Below are 21,142 nucleotides of genomic sequence, written 5' to 3'. Positions count from 1 at the left end.
TAAGAATATACTGTAATGCAGTAGCATTTCAGTCATACAACACAGTAGCACCAGTATACATGCTGACAAAAGCCAATGTATACTTACACTTGTGAGGAATGTATCTGGGAGGAGGGCATGTATCTTTTATTAAAATAGTTTGGCTCACAGAATTTAAAATGTGCATAATGTTGAGGTTTAACTAAGTGCAAAATTTCTCCACTTTGTCCTTTGGTATGTGCATAATCAAGGTGGAATGGAATGTACCAGATCAGCTTCAATGCGGATGTAGAAAACAATCTTGCACATGTCATTTCACCAGATGACTTGTCAAAAAAAAGAAGAAAACAAAAAACTATTGCAAGGATTGCAAAAGGCAGACACCATTAGATTAAAAACTGATTTGCGAAAACAATATTGTTTCTCAGTTTAGGCTTCATCAAAAAGGGAATGGTTAAGCTTTACTCCCCTTTAGCTTTGCTCCTTGGTTGAGTTCCGCTGCAGGCAGGACGGTGCAAAAGGAATAGAATCTGGCTGTTTCATCTCCACCACGGGCAAGGTACGAGAAGAGGGGTTTATGGTAAGCAAGGTGCAAGTACAAAAAGCCAAAACCACAGTGCGTGTGGGGGGGTCAGACCGTGCTTTCACAAATTATTCAGTTCCATTAGAGTCTGGTCCAGCATCTGGTGCATATCGAGGTTCTCTTCTTTGGCTTGTGACAGTTTCTCTGTTAGAACATCAAATGGAGAAGTTTTAATCTCACACAAGCGAGCAAAAGGGAGTCAGTTGGTTAGCTTGCGTTAATAATCAAGCTGGCTACATCACTCAGGTCAGTCATTAAAATGATTTAAACCTGCACTTCACAAACAAAAAAAACCAAGAAAAAACACATTGAGTAAACAAGCTCATGTTATGATGTGCAAGCCATCATGCAAACAGGTTACAGTCTACAGTGACATTCCTAAAAATATACATTAACACAACAATCCATAAAAAATTATTATTGTATAATATAATACTAGGTTGTAAGACTATAAAATTATATATTTGAATTAATCCCTGATTTTCACTATATTTTAATTACAATTCAACAAACAGCAACACAGATTTCAAGCAGTGCAGGCATCGTACTGTACGTGGACAATGCAAACAGCATAGCTTTGGATCTTGCTCTGGATCAGATTGTCGCACACACATTTAACAAAAACAAACATAACTTAAATAAAACATTCACACAATTTAGTCCTCATTCAAGGCCACGCGTAGTTCATTAGTGAGAAGACGGTTTTTCTGAACTTGCTGGTGGAGGCGATCTTTGCAGTCAGAAAGCAAGTTAAAAAACAGAGAGAGGACAGGGAATCAGGAAAATGGGGAAAGAGAAAATGCCTGTTGACACCTACCTTCTCTAGAACAGATCACCAGTGACTTATTTTATCGTTATAAAACACACTGACAGTATCTGAGTAGCCTTTAAATAACACGATCAAACAGTGTTTGGATGTTTTTGAGAGAGGGTTTCAGCTATCCACTCTTTAGATTTATTTCTGCAGCAGGTAAAGCAAGGCAGGACAGTGTGTAGAGTGAAAACAGAGGATGAGCAGATTCAACCCATAACAGGTCAAAAGGCTTAAATGGCATCTTAAAATAAAATATTTAAAACTGGATAGTGTGGAAAAAAATGGAATTGAAAAACAATGAATACTAAACTTTATCTGACATTATGGTCATAACATTCTCTATCGAGTGCATCTTAACTAAATGTTTAATCCGGCTGAACAACATCAGAACTGGATAAACTGCTACTGAGAATCAACCAGTTTGCGGCCTCAAGTTGGTCTAACATTTTTAACCCCCAATTTCCACCAACTGCAGAATGGCGGCGGAGTATAGGCGGCGAATAGGTTTCCATTAAAGTCAATGTGTGTATTTTCACTGACTAACGGCTGCGTTCCGACTCTAACGCGCAGCCCTCCGGAGCAGATACGCCGGACGCCGGAGAGCTCCACAGCAATTCAGCAAAGGGCAGATTGTGCGGAACAGGAAGTCAAGCACAGAAAAAAAAAATAAAACATCCGGTTAATTTTCAAAATAAAATACACCGTGCTCACGGCAGATCATATTTCCCTGCACTACACCTTGAAAACGTCATAATGGGCAGAGACAGGCCTGAAGTCAAGTTTGTGGTTCTGTTTATAGAAACTACATCCTGTTATATCGCACGATCACACGTGAATTTGCAACTTCAGCTGTCAGTCATGGCCGCAGCCGTTCCGCAACAAATCCGCACCTGGTGTGTATTGAAGGACGGCGGAGCACGGAGCCAACACGCAGTGGAGCCAATCGGCGGCCGTTCCGCAGTTGGTGGAAATTGCAGGTAAGAGTTTTAAGGATGTGGCTCAACTAATGCTCTGGAGTCCCATTTGAATCATGTCTTAAAACACACAACACCAGAAAATTGCTCACTTCTGCTTATCTTTTATGTCTGAATTTATGGGAAGGACTTTAATAAAAAGACTCAGAATGTGCGATTGTGTTGTATTTATTCAAATATATGACAGGATACTGTGTATCATACAAAGCCCATGTCTCATAATTACGGATCCATCCAATTCTTCCAGCAACCAAATGAGCCTCAACAAATCTGACATACTATTCTGTATTCCATGTTACACCCTTTACTCTGCTTCACCACAATCTTCCAGGTAACAATCCAACACTAATTCTCTACAATTCTAAAATCTTTCCAGTCAGCTCCTCCTGTCACAGTACTAAATGTTGAAAAGTGCTTGCATGCATCAGGCTCAAATGCGAAGAGAAAAAGACAACTTGGCTCAGCTTTCGCTCAAGTACCTGTAGTTGTTCTAGGTTTCTGTACTGATGGCATACTGGGATAATCCTTATATCTCAGCTACACAGAACAATATTTGAAGAAAATATACAAACAAGAACCAAGGAAAGCAGGGTAAAGCTCAACTAATGGTTTGTTGAGATGCTGAAACAAAATGAAAAAAAAACAGAACTTAAAATAAAGGCTTCCTGGTTTTATTAGAGCCACTTGAAAATAAATTAATTAAAAAGAAAAAAAGGACAGAGAAAAGAGATACAGCTTACATAGAAGGAAGGACGTTTATTTTTTACACAATGCAGAAAGATTCTAGGATTCTGTACAAGTGATGGGATGCAATTAACTTTGACATGAGGATGAAAACATGAGGAGGAAAGGAAAGCAAAGACAAAAAGGGGTGGGGAAATTGAGAGTGAGGGCTGGAGAGAGCCGACAGATGCCGCTCAGCCGGCAGGAGGCGTCTTTGATGAGGTGTAAAATATTTATCTGTGTGGGAGAGAAGAAGTATAGTGAACCGGGGGGGGGTTGTTGTGGGACCTAGGGGAATTTCAGACGTGCACCACAATGCACCAGCACCACAGGAGTCACGGCACGCCACTACAAAACCACAATGGCAATGCATTGTGAGGTAGCACACGCTTACAAACACAAACTAGAGGTTGGACCAACTCCTCCCTCGACTACATGGAGACCTTTCTGCTAAAACAGGAGGAGCGCCATTGGACCAGACCAATGCGGTGCGCTTTGTCAATCTCCCACAGAATGGCCAAATGTTAAAGCGACAACACTAATTTAGCAAAACTGGGGGCTCAACCACAGTGATGCTAAACTGTGACAGTTAACCTTCAACTGGTACAAGAACAGAACAAATGGAGGGATTTCACAAACACACAGAGGGCCTTTCTTCTGGACAGAAGTAGACCATGTTAGTAGAAGAGGAAACTACTCATACTCATAACCTTGAGTTAGAATCAGATTCACTGAAATGCTTTCGTAATACAGTTAGCATTTCAAGAGACAACTTGCATGCATTGTTTAGGATGTCAAAATATGATGTCAAAATATCTACTGTATGTGAAATTCATATAAAACTATAAAAATGCATAGACTGACAAACTCAACAATGCATAACATTACTTCAGTCCAATTTACAGTTTTCTAAAACATCGATGATACTGATACAAAGGGCATTCAGTATGACCGTAACCACACTAATGAAGAAGTGTGAAGGGGGAAACCACTTAGAGTGAGTTGTAATTGTTGCAAGCGGACTTCAAATTACACAATTGCAAAATGTCTGATTTAAGACATTAAAGTTCTATAAAAAAAAAAAAAAAATACAAGAGTTGGATCTAGTTATGATGGCTATAAGGAAAAATAAGGGAGAAGATGAAGGCGAGGTAGCTGGTGTACAGGGGAGAGAGGTGCAGGGGAAGAGAGGGTGACGGCAGAACAAGCAGGCGAAGCAAGTTGAAAATTACATGGAAGTCATGTCGTTGAGGGCGTGGTCCAGCTCCTCGCTGATGGCCTTGTACTTCAGTTTCTGGGCATACAACTCATCTATTGGTGGGCCAAGGGTGCAGGGGAGGGAGGGGACAAAGGTGAAGGAGCACATGGCAAGGAGGTGAAGGGTGAAGCATCCAGAACATTGAAAAGAGAGAGAAAGAGAGAAGGAGAGAAGGAGAGAGAGAGAGAGAGAGAGAGGAAGACAGGAAAAGGTGACAGAAAAATATTGAAAACAGGGGGGGGGAAAAAGGAAAACAAAGTTACACCAGAAAATGATAGAATGGAAGTGCAGCAAAAGTCAGGGAAAATCCGTCAGCGCCATGAAGAAATGGACCATATATTTCACTCTCAGCCCTTTGCTCTCACTACGAATCCTTGAACACTAAGTCAACAATGAGAACTGATATCTCTGGTAAACATCAAAGCCATTCTTTCCTATCTTGAAGCCTAAAAACAAATCAACTACTCTGAATAGAGAAAGTACAAGAAAAAGAGCCCTGATGGCATTAAGAGGGAAGCACAAATAGAGCTCAAGAGAAAAGCAAAAAAAAAAAAAAAATGGACAGAAGAGATACTATCGCTGACACAATAACTATTTCAAAATAACCAGAGTAGCATTCTGGGGTGAGGTGCAAAAAAATCATACCTTCCAAGTCATCAATGGTCTTCTCAAGCTTGGCTACTGATCTCTCAGCGAACTCAGCACGAGTCTCAGCCTGTGTTACAGAGACAGATTTATGAGTTACTCCAACACTCACAGTGTGATACAGCACCTGTGACTTGTTTCAATTATCCTGGACTCAGCCGGCAACTCCAGATAAGGTCTTGTGAAACTTTACCTCCTTCAGCTTGTCGGTGAGGACCTTGATCTCCTCCTCGTATTTGTCCTCCTTCTGTGAGTACTGTGGGACAAAAACAATGATAGGTGTCAAACATATAGGCATGGAGACAAAATCGGAATGCCCTAGTGCATTCAAACACATTTTACTACGTTTTTACAGATGTGGATTATGAAATAAAACTTAAGTGAAGACATTCGGCTCCCCAGGCTCTTCTGCTCCCCAGCCACCCAGTCTAACAGGGAGCTGAGGAGTTTGACAGCATGCAGTAGGCCAGAAGGTCGCACTTACCTTCTCAGCCTGGGCTTCCAGTGACTTCAGGTTGTTGGTCACAGTTTTCAGCTCTTCCTCAAGCTCAGAGCATTTGCTGGTGTTTTAGATGAGGGGATAAAGTTGCGAAGAAGAAAAAGAAGAAGAAGAAGAAGAAGGGGTGGAGAAAAAGGAGGGAAGCGAGGATAGACAGAACCAGAGGTGGACACAAAACAGGTAGAAGGAAAGTAAGAAAGAGGGGGAGAGGAAACAAGATAAATAAGAACTACAGGGATTAAACGAGGAGGTAACCCCAAGTACCTTAAAAGTGCCTTAACAGAGCAGGATTGTGAGAATAGCAATGGAAATCGTGTGCTCATACAAAGAGTAGTGAGTTGCAATGGAATCACTAATTTGGTAAATGGTATATTTAAATATCATGCTCCTCTCACATGTGAGGTGTTATTCTTGCAGTCTCTGCCATGTTAGAGGCGTGAAAGAGTCTAACATGCCCAGAATAAAAGAGCATAAAAGAGGAAAAGAACAAGCACAGCAGAGGGTTCACTCAGCAGCAGGAAGAAGAGCAAGGAAGAAGAGCCACTCATTAAAGATATAAGGGTTAGTTTTTGTTTGTAGTACCTGTGTGACTGAGGAGTTTAGTGATTTCATGCTTTGCTCCAAAACCCTCAGTTCCTCCTCTGCTCTCCGAGCCCGTCTGTTAGTGGGTGTGGCGTACGTGTGCAAGCCAAAACCATTCAAACCACGAAGAGCATGCAAATAATCAGCACATACAATAAGAATACAGGACACGCTGTTAAAATGGATACAAGTCTGATACTTTGTGTATTAGTGCTCCAACTGTTGAAATGTCAGTGCACATGCAAGTGTAAGTGCAGATTAAGTGAATGTAAAGGTGAAACATCTTACCCTTCTGACAGCTCAGCGCGCTCCTCTGTACGCTCCAGGTCACCCTCAATGATGACCAGCTTACGGGCCACCTTTAGGTGCAGCACGACAAAGTGTTACAACACAACAAATACTTGATGACTGTGACACATCCAGGACGTGGTTTGGGTTTTCTTTTCCTCAAAAGTGAAAGTGTCCCACTCTAATATTAATAAACTACACTTGGTAACACTTTACTTTAACCCCCCCTTATTTAGCATTCATAAGCATGTAACGAATGGTTTATAACACACTATGTCGTTGTAACCAGATATAAGAACATTTTAAGTGTTTATTATTATCAACAGTTATAACTTCTTCTATGAAAACACATTTTATACTATTACAACTACTTATGATGGAGGACCCTTAGTAAAAGTACTAATGTCATTCTGTACAGAAAATACTACATTACACGTAAACGTCGTGCATTGAAAATGTTACTTAAGTAGAAGTGCATAGTATAGTACAATCAGGAAAATGTACTTTAAGTATCAAAAGTAAAAGTAAAAGTACTTAATAGTATGTCAATTGATTTTCTGAAAAACAACTAATTGATTAATCACCTACTTGTTTCAGCTCTAATTGTATACATTGTATGTAGTAAAGTATATAGTAACATAAAATGGGTATACTAAAGTAAAGTACAAGTGACTAAAATGTGAACTTAGGTACAGTACTTGAGTAAGTTACATTCCACCACTGATTACTATTGTGTTTTACTATGTTGTGGTCATTCATTATATGTTTATACACCAGACCAGCCTCCACTTATATCCACTTAGGAGTTATAGCTGTTGACAAATACATTATATATTTATTTATTTATTTGCTTAAAACTATATTATATTATTTTATAAACAATTTATAAAAATTTGATATACTATGCTAAAGTAATAGATTATTTCTTCTTCTTATACTTAGTAAGAAGTAAGAACCATGAGAATGGTGACTTTGAATCGAAACTTTGTCATGATTGGATATATCTTGGAAATCAAGCTATTATCTGAACTGTAACAAGTATGTCACAGAAATGCTGATTGCAGTAACTGAGCAACTGGGTGTTGATGTTGCAGAAGTATTTTGGGGTGGCTGAAAAACTCGCCTCCTCATATTTGCGGTCAGCCTCCTCAGCGATGTGCTTGGCCTCTTTGAGCTGGATCTCCTGCAGCTCCATCTTCTCCTCGTCCTTCATGGCCCTGTTCTCAATGACCTTCATGCCTCTGTGTGAGGGAACAAACAGTCAAGGGGTGTTAGAAATCAGGAGCTGAGACCTGACAGCCTTCAGTCTTACTGAAGACACACATGTCTGGTGCACAGTAGTAGTAGATGTTAAAACATCTTTATTGTACTTCTATGGTGAATGGCTAATTGTTTTCTGATATGAAAGAAAATACAGAATTTGGGGATCTTAGGAAATGACTGCACTATCTGACACAGCTAGTGTGTCAGTATACTGTTTGACATCCAGCTCTGCAGCACAGAGGCTCTGCTTGTACCCCCATACAAAGGGATGGAAACACAGCCCTGCCACGTGGTCTCGGCAGCGCGAGCGAAATGGCAAAGACTAGGGGACTGAGTCTACGCTGCTCATAAGAACCCACCTCTCGCTCTCATCAGCAGCCTTCTCAGCCTCCTCCAGCTTGGTCAGGGCAGTGGCCAGACGCTCCTGAGCACGATCCAACTCCTCCTCAACCAGCTGGATACGTCTGTTAAGGGAAGCGACATCTCCCTCAGCCTAGGGAGAGAAGAGGAGCATGTCAGGAGAAAACATGGCGGTCGACGTCTTAAACAAGCAACCTGGAAATCACACAAGTGCACACGTACACGTCAGCCCAAAGAATTGACAGTGGATGGTAAATTAGATTTTTGTCTTTTTTTTTGGAGGAAGGGGTTTAGGGTTCAAAAGTGTTTCTTTATGCCACCTGTTGGGAAAACCCCTCCCAGGAGTCTTGCCTGTGCTCCTTCTTGTCTATGTATAATGATTACAACGTCCCAAGCGGACAGAAGGTTGAATACCCCGGTCTCATTACTAGGCCCCTGAGAGAACATTAACAAGGCTCAAGCCAAAGGGAGACAATTAAACTGTGAATGACTGCTCACATGGTACACAATCACAGAGGAGACTCCCTGGATAGTTCACAAATGTAGGGGACATTTAAGTGTAATTTAACTTCTCACATTTGCAATTGGTTAAATGACCTGGTATATTTGGAGAACATTTACTATGCATTAACAGGGATTGGAAAAAGAGTAGACCTTTCTATGATTATTCAAACCTGTTGCTACTTCTGCTTTATGTGTTCAGCAGGTACGAAACTTGCACTGTCCTGAAAATGCACAGTGAAAACAGGCTGCAACTACCACAAGCTTGACTGTTTCCCCTGCACTTACATGTGCAGTGGTGGACAAAAGTGCATCTGAGGTTGTAAAACAACAAGGAAGTTACTAATAATAACCTATAAACTGAAGCGATGCTTTCAACTTCATTTAAACTACAGCAGGCTTGAGTAACATCAAATAGAAACCACCAGCTTGAGATAGGCTCAGACTGCTATAATCCCCTGCAGAAAGATTTATTTCCCGTCTAGATAATTGCCGCTATGTTCACACGGAGGGGAAATCACTCTTCTGTAAAGTTCTGTGAAAACCTATAGTCCTTATAAGGGCAAGTCAAAGAGCATAAACTCACAGTGCGGACTGGCACCTTAAATGTTGCCACAGTTTAGTTTTAACTTCCTTCCTGATTGCTGAAGATCATTTATTCAAACGTTTAACTTGCGGCTGTTCCTGTGCCTGCACAATCTAGAATAAACGGAAGTTTCTGAAAAGCAGTTTGAATGGGACCGTTAAAAGCAAAGTGCATCAAAGGAGATGCAAGTGAAACACAGTAGGGATATCAGGCAACAGTTATCCAGTGTGCCACGGTTATTTAACTGCTTTGACTTGGGCATCGGCGGCCTAACGCTACCAATTAGAAGCGCTTAGCCGGGAGCAGACGGCTATCAGACCCTCAGTAGAGTAGCCTACTTCGTTGTGGCACTGCATGTAAAGCGTAAATCTCCGCTTGCAGCACTGCGGTGTATCAAGAGAAATCCCGCAGTCTCACTGGGCATCAATTCAGCCGAACACACATACAAAGGAAAGGCTACAAGAGGAGGATGAGTAATTTCGCGTTTGATAAGCTGCACGCGCGGTAAAACATGCTTACTTGTTCCCTGGTTTTCCTCTCCGCAAGCAACTCCTTCTGTAATCTCTCGGCTCTATCTTCAGCACCGTCTGCCTGATCTTGCAAAGATTTGATCTTTCGTTTGACTGCATCAAGCGATGTAGCTCCGGCCATTCTTTACTGCACAACTAGCCGATATAAAAAGACTACACTATGAGCTGCAGCACAATTTCCGAGAAATTGTCAAGGAGCGAGATGACGTCCTTGATTGTGCTAAAAGCTGCGTGAAGACAGGCATTGCAGAGTGCGCAAGCTTTCTGGAGACGCACTCTGCTATGCCTGTCATTTATCCAGGAAGTAGGTAGTAGCTACTACTGCTGATTTCAAAATAGACCTTTTTTTCCCAAGTATTTTGGATGGTTAGTAGCCTACAAAGCCTTACACTGTGATATCTGCTGCATTGCCCCATAAAATAATAAAAATGTAATTGATGCAAGTAAAAATTCCTCTTTAATGACAAGAACACATAGTAAAACCATGGAGGTCAATACACTGCAATAATCACGCTTGTAGCGATCTAACAGAGCCACAGCGCCCTCTGCCGGTCAACTGTGAGCAGTACACATGGGAAATACTTGTCCAAACTACAGGACATTCAATACGTCTTCACTGAATGCAGCGATTACAGACTACGTATGAGACTTTGCAAATATCACAGAAAAACCCTCCAAGAATACGAAAGGGTTGAAAAAAAAACAAGGCCATAAAACATTAAGTAGCCTAGTAGTTAAACTCATTTGAAAACTATACTCAAACCTTCCTGTAGGAATATTAATAAATAAATAAAAAACTACAGCAGTAGCCTATATAGGTCTATAGGTAATAAAATACAGCATCAAGTGTGACAGGCTAAACTCAGTAGACTGAAAAGTAGTACACTAGGGCCTTACTCCCCGGAGGAATCCAATTAAAGGATTATTACAACGGGTTATCCTGGAAGCCACACTACAAATTGATTCCCCTGATTGACGCTTTGCACTTGAACCCGACTCACACTAACTACATCATTTACGGGATTGTTTGTCGTGGATTATTTTTATTAGGACATAAAGTGTAGGCTATTTTCTACCCAGCAGGTCGCGCCCTTTAAAATGCCTACTTCTAAATGATTTAGCGTCATAGTTTTCCTGTCATGTAGGTCTAGCTATTTATCCAAAAGGGGACATATTTTAAAATTATCTTTTATTTAATTTGTGCGTTGATCATGAGCTATTTTTTTTGTTTTGTTAAATTAGCTTCCTGGGTCGTTTTGATGGGAAACACTGTTTTTCCCCTGTGGTAGCCTAAGCAAAGAGCGCAGCCCGCAGATGTGAGCTCTATCTTGACCATATAAAGCAGTGGGCTATATTTATCCAGGCGCTTGCTCTCTGCGCTTTAAGGAAGACTGCGCATTACTGTTCACTCTCACTACTTCCTCAGCCTAAGACCTATGAGAATGGACACACCTAGACCTAAAACCACCATGTGATCATACAGTATGGGATATCAATGTGATGAGTTAGCCTATGGATTCATTTGATTTAAAATAAATAATGAGTGTTTTAGTTAAACAGCCAATCTGACTTTCTTTGGGCAGACTTGTAAGTGATCATTGAACATAAAGCGACAGTTCAACAATAATTGGACATTTGATCAAAAAGTCAATTCGGACTATGATGGTGCACGTTTGAATGACCACAGTGGGGGAACTGGGTTTCTCTGTGGTGTTGAACTGTCGCTTGCCACACAGTGATGAGAGAATGAAGGTGTGAAGAAGCGTGGTGGAGGAATGGTGCCATTGTGAACCCCTTCCCTACTTACGTCGGTGGCTTTCTTCTCAGCCAGCTCAAGTTTCTCCTGGGCGTCTTTAAGAGCCTCGGAGTACTTGTCCAACTCATCCTCAGTTCCCTTCAGCTTCTTCTGCAGAGCTACCAAATCGTCCTCAAGCTGAGTTGAGTTTCAGTGCCCAGACAGTTTCAGAGGTGATCAGTGAAGAGTTGCGTGAACGCGCACAGGCGCAATAGCGCGTACAGAGACACACACACACACACACACACACACACATATGACAGGACAGAACAGGAGAGGACAGGACAGGGGAAAGAGAGAAAAGACGTTAGGGAAGCTCATGCACGTCAGAATCAGATACCTTGGTGGCGACCTCGTCAGCGGTCAGCAGCTTTTCCTCAGCAGTTTGGAACTCCTCAACCACTTTATCTCTTTCGTCTTCAGTAACACGTAATTTCTTTTCCAACTCTCTTATATCGTCCTCTAACTATGCATGCATATAAAAAAAACATCATACAGTAAAATAGATGAAATAAACATGCAATTATTAAATGTATAAATTACATAAAATATATTACATTTCATTATTATTATTATTATTATTATTATTATTATTATTATTATTATTATACATTGTCAAACATTATTTCTCTCTAATTCATACTTTCTAAATTATCAACATAATTTTCTAGGCTACATTAACATCACCAAAATAGTTGAGAGGATGATTTATAACATCCCAAAATTCAAGAAGGATGGGTTATTCTTAATTTAATCCTTATTTGGGATTATCCATGAATGTAAATAATCCGTATTTAGGAGGCGATCCATTTAAATAGTAGCATATTTACACTACTGGTATTCCTGCTTTTTCTATGGATCTTTGGGATTTTCCAAAAAAAAAAAAAAAAAAAAAAAAATCAGCCGACCTGTTTGCTTCTGTCCTCTGCTGCCTTCTTGTCTCCCTCAGCCTGCTCAGCTCTGTCCAAGGCATTCTCCTTGTCGAGCTTGAGCATCTGCATCTTCTTCTTGATGGCATCCATGGCTGCTTATTTCTGTTAGGCACCAACAAAACGTCCGAATGAAAACCAAGAAGAGAGTGGGAGAGCGACTAGAGCGTCTGTGCCTAACTGAACACTAAGCTGGAGTGCAGGCTCTGCCTGAATGTGCCCTGTCAAATATGTTCTTTCAAGGGGGGCGACTGGATTCCTTTGGACATCCAATACTTTTTTGGAGGGGGCGTGTGTGGGTCCCCAGGCGTTTTTTAAGGCTCTGCTCTGCGATTCGTTGCTCCCAAACATTTGACTTTTGATACGCCTTTATATGGGGTGTGATAGACAAGCAGGCAGCTCCCACGGAAAGGCTTCCTAATGGTAATGTTACAGAAGCCATTTAATGCATGGAGAAGATGCAGAAGAAGCTTACTGGTTGAGCACATCATTAAATCTCTGCACAACACTTTGTTTTACCACTGTGGTAACACATTTAAAAGCAGCATGTGATACTTTATTTTGAGTTTGCTCAAAATCCAGTAGTGTGACTGAAATCTGGGACATGTTTCCTTTTCATATAAATGATCTTCAGAGTGACAGTATTCGCCTGTTAATTTGTGTCTCATTTTGTCCTGTAACAGGCTGGGAGTGGGAGCACAGGCAGCTGCAATAACAGTTGGACCAGGATTTTGTCAACTTGCAGCCGCTGGTGTCTGTGTGAGTGTGTGTTTGTGTGGGTAGGTGAGTGTAAGTTCCTCTGGGATAAATTATAGTAGCTCAAGGCAAGTGTGCTGTTTGAGAGGAGATGCCTTCGATAAGCCCAGCAAGCCCTTGATGCATTGTTCACAGTCTGGGGGGCTCAAGACAGGAAAGTGTTTACCTGATAATGTATCCGATATCCTCCCTGTAAACTGTTGATGTGTTATTTGACTGCGGCAGCCAGGCAGCATGGGTTTTATACTTCAATTACAGCAACAGAGTCACTGATTGACTTGGCATTTGAGACATGTTAACTGCTTTATAAATATAATAAAGAATATTTTAGTTTATATGCAATACATTAGTAGCATAAAATCTGGAAGGGTATAAATGTATAACATTATATTCTACACAATTCTATTACATTCTGTTATTACAATGCTTGAATTGTAAGTCAAGTATTTGATCCAATAATCCCCTTTTCGAGATTTTTTAAAAACATTAATGTACTAAGCTAATGAAATGCACATGTGGTGACTGAGACATACCAAGTGTCTTCTAGTCTTCACAAGGCTCCTCAAGGATATTTTTAGGATCGCCTTCTTTTTCTTGCACCTGCCTTCGTCTGTAATATGGATCCATGACTCTGTGCCAAGAGTCCAAGGTCCAATGCTATTAGATATGTCCCCTAAAATAATCCATGTCTTGCTCAGGCTTTGGTCCATTTTACAGATTATTGTTGCTATACGCCTGGCAGACTTTCAGTAGTAAAATATGACCAATATCAGGATACAGTTTCTCATCATATTGCTTTGCTATACTTTAAGATATTGTCCTGGTAATTTAGGCATCAGCCGTGTCTTAGACTTTGATTGACAGGCTCAGTAATAGAAAAATATTTTGATAATCTTGGGGCCGGCCCATGTTCTAATAGACTGGCATTTTGTATAATTGTGATTGGCATTGAACAATACTAGTCACAGGCCTTATTTCTGCCTGCTTTTCTCTAGATTAGTCTGAGGTAATACGTGTGGTTTCAGAATGTCTGGAAAAAGTATTAAAGTATAAAGTATCTTATATTTCTTAATATGCATATGAATAAAAATAATATAACACCAATAACTGTACAAAGCTTGGAGGTTGCTGCTACACAGAAATGGCTCTGAATGTTCTGAGATACTACATTGCTTTACTGAATTAAGTAATGTGCTTTAAGTAATGTTTATAGTGTGCATTACTGTTCATCATGTGCTTCAAACATGTACATTTTACATATCAAATATGCTGTTTAAACATTTAGTTGTAGGCTAAATGTTTTTTTTAATACTATGTGAATACAGTAGGCTATTTTATGCTTTTGTCCTACTTAAAATCTTTAGAATGACTTGTCTTCATTATGTTCTTACTGTTGACAGTAAAGCACTGGTTTTTATCTTGATTTGCAATTTGATCTTAATTGTTTTTAACAGCCTTCTCACTTAATGGCTTCAGGGGAGGGTTGTGATGGCACACTGGATTTGCTGTGGCATTCTGGGAATGAAAATAAGCTCCATTATGATGTTTCCTTTAACTTATTGGAACAGTATAAAATAGCCTAGAGCCCAATATGCTTGCTATGATTAAAGTAGTTACAAATCTTTCCTTCTGTCCAGACGTTATTGAAAAGCTACTGCTTTCTGAGTTACATTGGAAAATCATAGGCACTTACACATTAATAAGGACATAAAGCATAGTTTTATTTTTTGAATATGAGAACAGCAATAACAAAGTCTTTTAATATTTAAGACAGTTTTTAGGCTGTGGTCGCGTTCTGAAGACAAGAGTTTCTTTTTCATGGCTGCTGAAGTAAAAAAAAAAATCTCCAGACTTATTTGGTGCTCTTTGAAAAATAATCTGCTTCTCAAGGCCTCTAAAGACTCATATCAGAACAATGTCTGAAAAACATGTAAGCCTATGTCCTACCATTTACATGTACATTTTTTAGCATTTGAATTGGTACTGAAACATGAAAAGTCTATCTTATCTAATAGTGAACTTACTTGTGTGAACAGATAAATATTAGTGACTTTACTCTTACTATACTCCCAAATCTTTGCCAAAAGCCACATTAGTGAAGAATTTATTGTCTTTAGAGGGCTCTGTCTTTGTTGTGATTGCATGAGCTCATTCAAAAAGCCAAGAGTCTTCTCAGTATTCATGCTCAGAGAGGGCAAACAGCTGAGAGGTTGTAGTTTGACTGAATGAGTAATTCATTTACTCACAACATAAGGTAGCCTTTATGAAAACAGACTTGCAATTAACAACAGTTGCCCATTTTCGGGAAAGATCTGACATTCTCTGACTTGCTGGAATCCTGATCGCCTCTGTATCCTGCTTCAGTCGTCTACATGAGGCGACAGCTGAGTCAAACAGGTGCAGCAATAAGCAAATTTCCAATTAATATTCACTACTCTATCATTATCAATTTCCTACCATGTAAGATTTTTTTATATAATAACCATGGTTATTAAAAAGGTTGTAAAATCTCTTTGTAGCCACAAAAGTATTTATAGCAATAAAATGAGTAAATAAAGATGTAATGAGCCAAAAAAAGTGGGTAGTCAAGGTGTCAAATAACCAAATTTCAGGAAATCGACAACTGAGACCTAAGAACCCCTCAACTCTCAGACTTTCAACTCTATCACTTTGTGGTCTTGAGGTGGAAGTGCAGTTTGTCATCTTGCCAATTTAAGTGACACAGTAGCATTAATGCTAATACTGTAACACTGTATTAGTTAATCTGTTAGGCCTACAGTGACAACCCGCTATGCATATGGAATGTCCGGTCCTCCTCAGTCGCTGCTCAGGGAGGAGCTTGGCTGTTGTTCCTGAAATCATGTTTGCATAAGAAGACCCTCGAGAGACATTTAAAGTTTTCTCATGGCTAAAATGTTATTGCATTAGAAAAAGTATGTCTCTGCCTCTGCTGAGGCTCAGTCACAATGCCTGTGTGATGCAAAAATGGCACATTTTGCTGGGGGAAAAAAATCTTAAACTGCTTGCTCTTTACTAAAGTTATGTCATTTAATGTGACACTATAGCATTCTGACATGTGTGTGGTTTGTCTAATGATTGCACCTGAAACAAAACAGCAAAGGAATATTGAGGATAGCTGTCCCTCCCTGTGTGTTGAGTGCACAGCCACCAAGTGAAACCCTGAGTAGCACAGTATTGGCAGGCTGCCTGTCAAATACCATCTGAAGATTTCTGCAGACATCGTCTAGATATATATAGAGAGAGAACTCCTTGTTTCTCTCAGATGGTACCCCTGGGATTAGACAGCTCCATGCAGGGGCATAATCATTTAGCACAGCAAAACTGGAGAGAGGGAGTGCAACCCAAGCTGTAACCTAAGCCTACATGACCTACTGCCTCTGGGTTTATTAACAGTAATGTCCCTCTGACATATACTGGTAGTCGTAAGACTCAAACTGGTCTATTAGAAAGCACAGGTGGACATCTAACCATAACCATCACACAAAACCTGCCACAGTATTCTTCTTGATGGATAGTTGCAATAAGGCTGTGACACTTTGACTCGCACAGTTCTGCATGGTGGTAAATCTGTCATTGAGAGTGTAAATCAAACAAAAGTGTACCTCAGTCAGTTGTAATTGTATTACACTTTTTGTTTAGTTAACAGGACCTGAGAGTGCAGTATAAGCTGCTTGAAATTCACAATTTTCACCAGCCCATGCTGAGGGTTAGCCAATAATTTGAGTCAAATTCCAGAGTATGAAGGTCAAATATTTCAGCTGCAGGTGCTCCATTGAAGATGGGTAGCATTCTTCTCGTGCCAAGTTTTGCCTACAGTACAAGTTGCTGTTCTGTCATCTCTCTGACTGTAAATACCTGCAACTCATACAGACTAAGACTGGGGCACCCACTTTTTAGTCTTACATTGTTTCATAGAAATCCCCATGATTCTACAGGTGCATTGGTCAAAGTTGAGCTTAAGATGTCATTTTCCAAGTTTGCCTCAGTGACACTATGCAAACAACTACAGCCTATTGAAGGAAAACAAGCTGAGCTGTAAAAATACCAAAAGGCTTCCAGCACTGCAAACACAAATATGGGTAGGAGTCATAATGGAGGAATATTTGTGGCCTTGGCAGGGCTCCTCCCAGACTGTTTGTTTGTGTTCCCCCTCTACAGATGGACACACACACACACACACACACACACACACACACACACACACACACACACACACACACACACACACACACACACACATACACACACACACACACACACACACATATACACACAAACACACACAGAGGCAATAATGTCAGCCAGATCTGATGCTGCTCAGTCAGCTTAGACTAAAAGAGGGGAGCAGAGAACGCATTCGGGGGGAACTGTCACGATTCATTTCAGACTCATGTGGGATGCCATGTTAGAATCCTAGTGTTAAATTAAAAAGGCCAGACATGTCATAGCATGAATACTGGAACAGAAAAGTCAATCTCTCTGACATTCTGCAATACAAATACTGCCTTCAGTTTAGGAAAACAACACTTTCTTACCGTTGTGTTTATTTGTACACAGTAAAGGGCAAGAGGGGAAATGGGGAGTAAATGATTGTTTACAGGCAGCTTGAACTTCTCCCAGTTCCAGATAAGAGATTCCACAGCATCATTTGTTGACTTGAATTGTGTCCTCAGAAATTCTTCCTTCAGGGATCAGAGGCCGTTTAAAGATCTTTCTAAATCGTTGACTAAAATGCTCACTGTTCTCTGCTTCTCATTCGTTGATATCCTCTTACACAGTATAAATGTAATTGTTGCTTGCTCTTTTATATCTCAGTCAACAGCTGCCCAGCATCTTGTTGATAGCCCTCTTTAAACATTTGCCTTCCATCTTTTGCCCCTCATGTCCCAGGGCTAGAAGTTTCCGTGTTTGCACACAGAGGGAGAATCTTTCATATATGTGTCCATATATGGGCTCTCTGGTGTAAGCGAGGTAGAGGAGACAGAGGAGAGGGCTAAGTTGCGGGGGCTTTTTGTGAGGTCCAAAGACACACTCGATATTTCTTTCCATTCCACAGGGCTATAAAACTTCTTGGTATGCACTTCCAGTGCAGCCACTGTTTTCCCTGTTACAGTCCTGCCTGTCAGAACTCTCTGGCACAGAGAAGTGAAACAATGGCAAGAGGAGGCTAGACTACTATGGTAGGATGTTAGTTTCCCTTTCTTTATTTTTGTGACTACAAACTTCTCTTAATACATCCTTTCTTAACAACAAAATCCATCTAAGCTCTCCTTGAAGGAGAATAATCATGTACAATTTCCATTTTGGTAAACAAAAAGTCCAGTTTTCTAAATTAGAAAGAGAAAGTGAAGGTTTATATCAACTTTATGATTATATGAACTTCAAACCGCATGACCATAGCTTGGCTGAACAAAACCCATAATGTGGAGTGTGTGTGAGAATCTATGGTGATGAGACATTCCAGTGTGGTTTTGAGTGGCTGTTTGAAACCTTGCAGGCTACATTAACTATGACTGGGTCACAGTGGTCTTTCTACAGTAAGGAATGCCACAGGAACCCACAGCTCTGCGGCACCTGCATTCTTATACCAAAGCCTTTCTGCAGCCCCACGTTTGATCAGATGCTGTGACCGATTTCCAGTCAGGCTCAGACTCACTACACAGCAAGGGAGCTAGATACAACAGTTGTGCAAAGTTAGTCATAAAACAACTGTCTGAGTGCAGGAACGTGAGAATAAATAGACATCCATTTGGTGTGGTCTGGTTAGTTCCTGCCCCAAGGCCTTGGATGTCTGAAATAACAATATACAGTACGATAAGAGGGTAATTATGCTCCAAGTCGGCCTAAAGAACACATCTCTCCCATCAAAAGAATGAGAAAGACCAGAGGTGGAAGAAGCATTCAGATCCTTAAGTTAAGTCAAAAGTCCTGCATTAAGTAAAAGTAGAAGTATTATGAGCAAAATTCACTTAAAGTATCAAAAGTAAAAGTATATATTGCCACTGCATCTAATATATTATTATATATGATATTATCAACCCCGCCCTCAGGGTCACAAGATAAAGGTAAGGGGTCACAATATGATTAATGCAATAGAAAAAAAAATAAAGTAAACAAAAACAAAGTTCTGCTACACAAAGTTACTTTTCTCCAATCTTTGCTTTTAAATAAAACCATCTGAGAAGTTTGGAGGGGAAATCACTTTTTGGTGGAACTGTTTGAATTGTGATAAAGGGCCCCAACTAGACACTGCTTTTTTTGTAAAGGGTCACAAGCCAAAATGTTTTCACAGTGCATTGTAATTAATAAGCTTATCATTAGTTTTCTATGTAAAAACTTAATCTGAAAATAACTACAACTGTCAAATTGATATCTGAAATGAAGCTAGTGGAGTATAAAGTAGCATAAAATGGAAAAACAGTACAATGCTTGAGTATATGCATAGTTACTTTCCACCACTGGGAAAGACTTTGAAAAAAGTTTTTTGATCACTCCCTGGATCTATCAAAGGAAATCAGCTGAGTTTCTGGCTGAGTAAATACAGCAGAAGGGCAGACAGACAAACTGACCATGTAAGACATAATAGTCACACTGATTAATCAACTTGGCTGTCCTAAATCCTCTCTTAAAAATTGGCATCAATGTTGAGAAAAATCGGCTGAGCATTGAGTGGATTGACTGTTTATTCAGCTTTAATACAGGGTGGGGAGGCCGCAGGATTCTGAGAAGAAAAGGAGCAAAGGACTTTTTTCTCTGCAGAAATGTGGCCCGTCTTCTAATGAGTGTCAAGCAAAGTTTCCTTATTAAGATAGAGGGTTTGGAGGGACGAGTGTTACATTTCACTCAAGACAGTTTAAATCCCAGGAGACACTGCAGATCAGTTCCAGTCAGCAGCACAGTCTGAGACCGACGGTTCCCCTGTTCCACAGCTCATTCTCAACACTGTTTAAGACATGAGCAAAACCGAGAAACATCACTGTAAAACACTTGGAAAAGCCTGACTTTGGATGAGCGGGTGTTGGGAGTCACAAATGCGTTTAAGAGATATTTCTGATGTTACTTGTGGAGTCGTCCAAAATTAGCACCCAGGGTTTGAGTATCGGCTGAGACCCAATATAGCCCTGCTGTCATTGCTGACTTAGAAATACTGCCTTCCTTACATGAGGGCTAAAGGAGCTGCTGTGCTGTCATGGGAGAAAGACAGTGAACACTGTCACTCAGGAGAGGATGGGCACTCTGAATGGGAACTGTAACTATCTCTCATACTTCACATAAAAGCACCACCCACCTGTTATCTCATTGAAATGGGTGAATAATGTCTGCTGTAGCATTACATAAAGTCCAGAATGTGGGACAGATTCTGCAATTTAACATTCAAAATATTACTTCTATAACATTTGGCTGAGAAGTTAAAAGTATGTGAACCATCTTTGTGAAATCAGTCATTTAGACCAATATTACAGTCACCTCATGAGTTTTAGCTCTGTGCAATCACAACACATAGACAATTGCTATGTTCTGGGATATGAAAGCACAGGAGTCATCTCTACAGACTTTGTAGAGACTTCTCATTAAATTTAAAGGCTATACAGTGGATAGGTTACGGAGCCAACATGTTGGGAGGACCCTGCTGATGACCTAAAATAGTCATGTGTTCCAGACCTGCGTAAAAGGCTCTCTTACATCCATCAGCTGCTGTCTCCCAGGTTTATGTTAGGAAGCCCTGCTTCTCAGAACAGACAGAGGGGTGGTATGTTTGGTAAAACCAAGTCACTGCTATATTCCACTGTGTTTCCTTTGTCCAGCTTTTTCAGAGCATTTACTTGCCAACATAGTGCAAGTGTGTTTACACAAAGTCCATACACTACATGTACACTCTACACAGGCAGCATCCCTGAAACATAAAGTGCCTCAGAGTCTTGTTGAAGGGAACTTGGATAAAGATGGTCACAATAGCTTAATGTACAAAACAGGTAACATAAACAATAAGAAAAAGAAAGCTGAATGGAAATTTCTGTAAAGTTTTGGTAATTTTTCCTCTGCATTTAGTTAAGTG

At 40.3% G+C, this 21,142-nt stretch overlaps 1 protein-coding gene and 1 long non-coding RNA gene across 5 annotated transcripts; one reads left to right on the top strand and one right to left on the bottom strand.

The window, feature by feature from the left end:
- Nucleotides 1-106: 106 nt before the first annotated feature.
- On the bottom strand, nucleotides 107-12,560 carry tpm1 (tropomyosin 1 (alpha)). Of its 4 annotated transcripts, none has more exons than XM_028584699.1 (10): nucleotides 12,289-12,560; nucleotides 11,721-11,846; nucleotides 11,393-11,518; nucleotides 7,968-8,101; nucleotides 7,469-7,586; nucleotides 6,346-6,416; nucleotides 5,461-5,536; nucleotides 5,170-5,232; nucleotides 4,977-5,046; nucleotides 107-706 (listed from the first exon to the last, which is right to left on the bottom strand). In XM_028584699.1, exons 1-10 carry the CDS (start codon nucleotides 12,400-12,402, stop codon nucleotides 624-626), a joined length of 981 nt encoding a protein of 326 aa, XP_028440500.1. In that variant the 5' UTR covers nucleotides 12,403-12,560; the 3' UTR covers nucleotides 107-623. The 4 variants fall into 4 exon arrangements, with proteins under 4 accessions (XP_028440500.1, XP_028440499.1, XP_028440498.1 ...); XM_028584697.1 differs by lacking the exons at nucleotides 107-706; nucleotides 11,721-11,846 and adding exons at nucleotides 3,006-3,310; nucleotides 4,306-4,384 and having other exon boundaries at nucleotides 12,289-12,552; XM_028584698.1 differs by lacking the exon at nucleotides 11,721-11,846 and having other exon boundaries at nucleotides 421-706; nucleotides 12,289-12,554.
- A 97-nt stretch (nucleotides 12,561-12,657) lies between these two features.
- LOC114559797 (uncharacterized) lies at nucleotides 12,658-14,488 on the top strand. The gene is made up of 2 exons (XR_003693139.1): nucleotides 12,658-12,732; nucleotides 12,993-14,488. It is a non-coding gene; the product is annotated as an uncharacterized LOC114559797 (long non-coding RNA).
- Nucleotides 14,489-21,142: the final 6,654 nt, after the last annotated feature.

This window comes from Perca flavescens, chromosome 8 (assembly GCF_004354835.1).
Source record: "Perca flavescens isolate YP-PL-M2 chromosome 8, PFLA_1.0, whole genome shotgun sequence".
Classification (NCBI taxonomy): domain Eukaryota; kingdom Metazoa; phylum Chordata; class Actinopteri; order Perciformes; family Percidae; genus Perca; species Perca flavescens.
Note: the sequence above shows the minus strand (reverse complement) of the source record. Positions and strands in the feature narration are given on the sequence as shown.

Excerpts from the sequence above, each read along its gene's own strand:
- tpm1 (XM_028584699.1), bottom strand. The coding sequence starts at position 12,402 with ATGGATGCCATCAAGAAGAAGATGCAGATGCTCAAGCTCGACAAGGAG. Across the intron at positions 11,519-11,720 it reads CTGACGAGGTCGCCACCAAG|CTTGAGGACGATTTGGTAGC; the intron begins GTATCTGATTCT and ends AACTCAACTCAG. Across the intron at positions 6,417-7,468 it reads CTGACCGCAAATATGAGGAG|GTGGCCCGTAAGCTGGTCAT; the intron begins GCGAGTTTTTCA and ends CTGCACCTAAAG.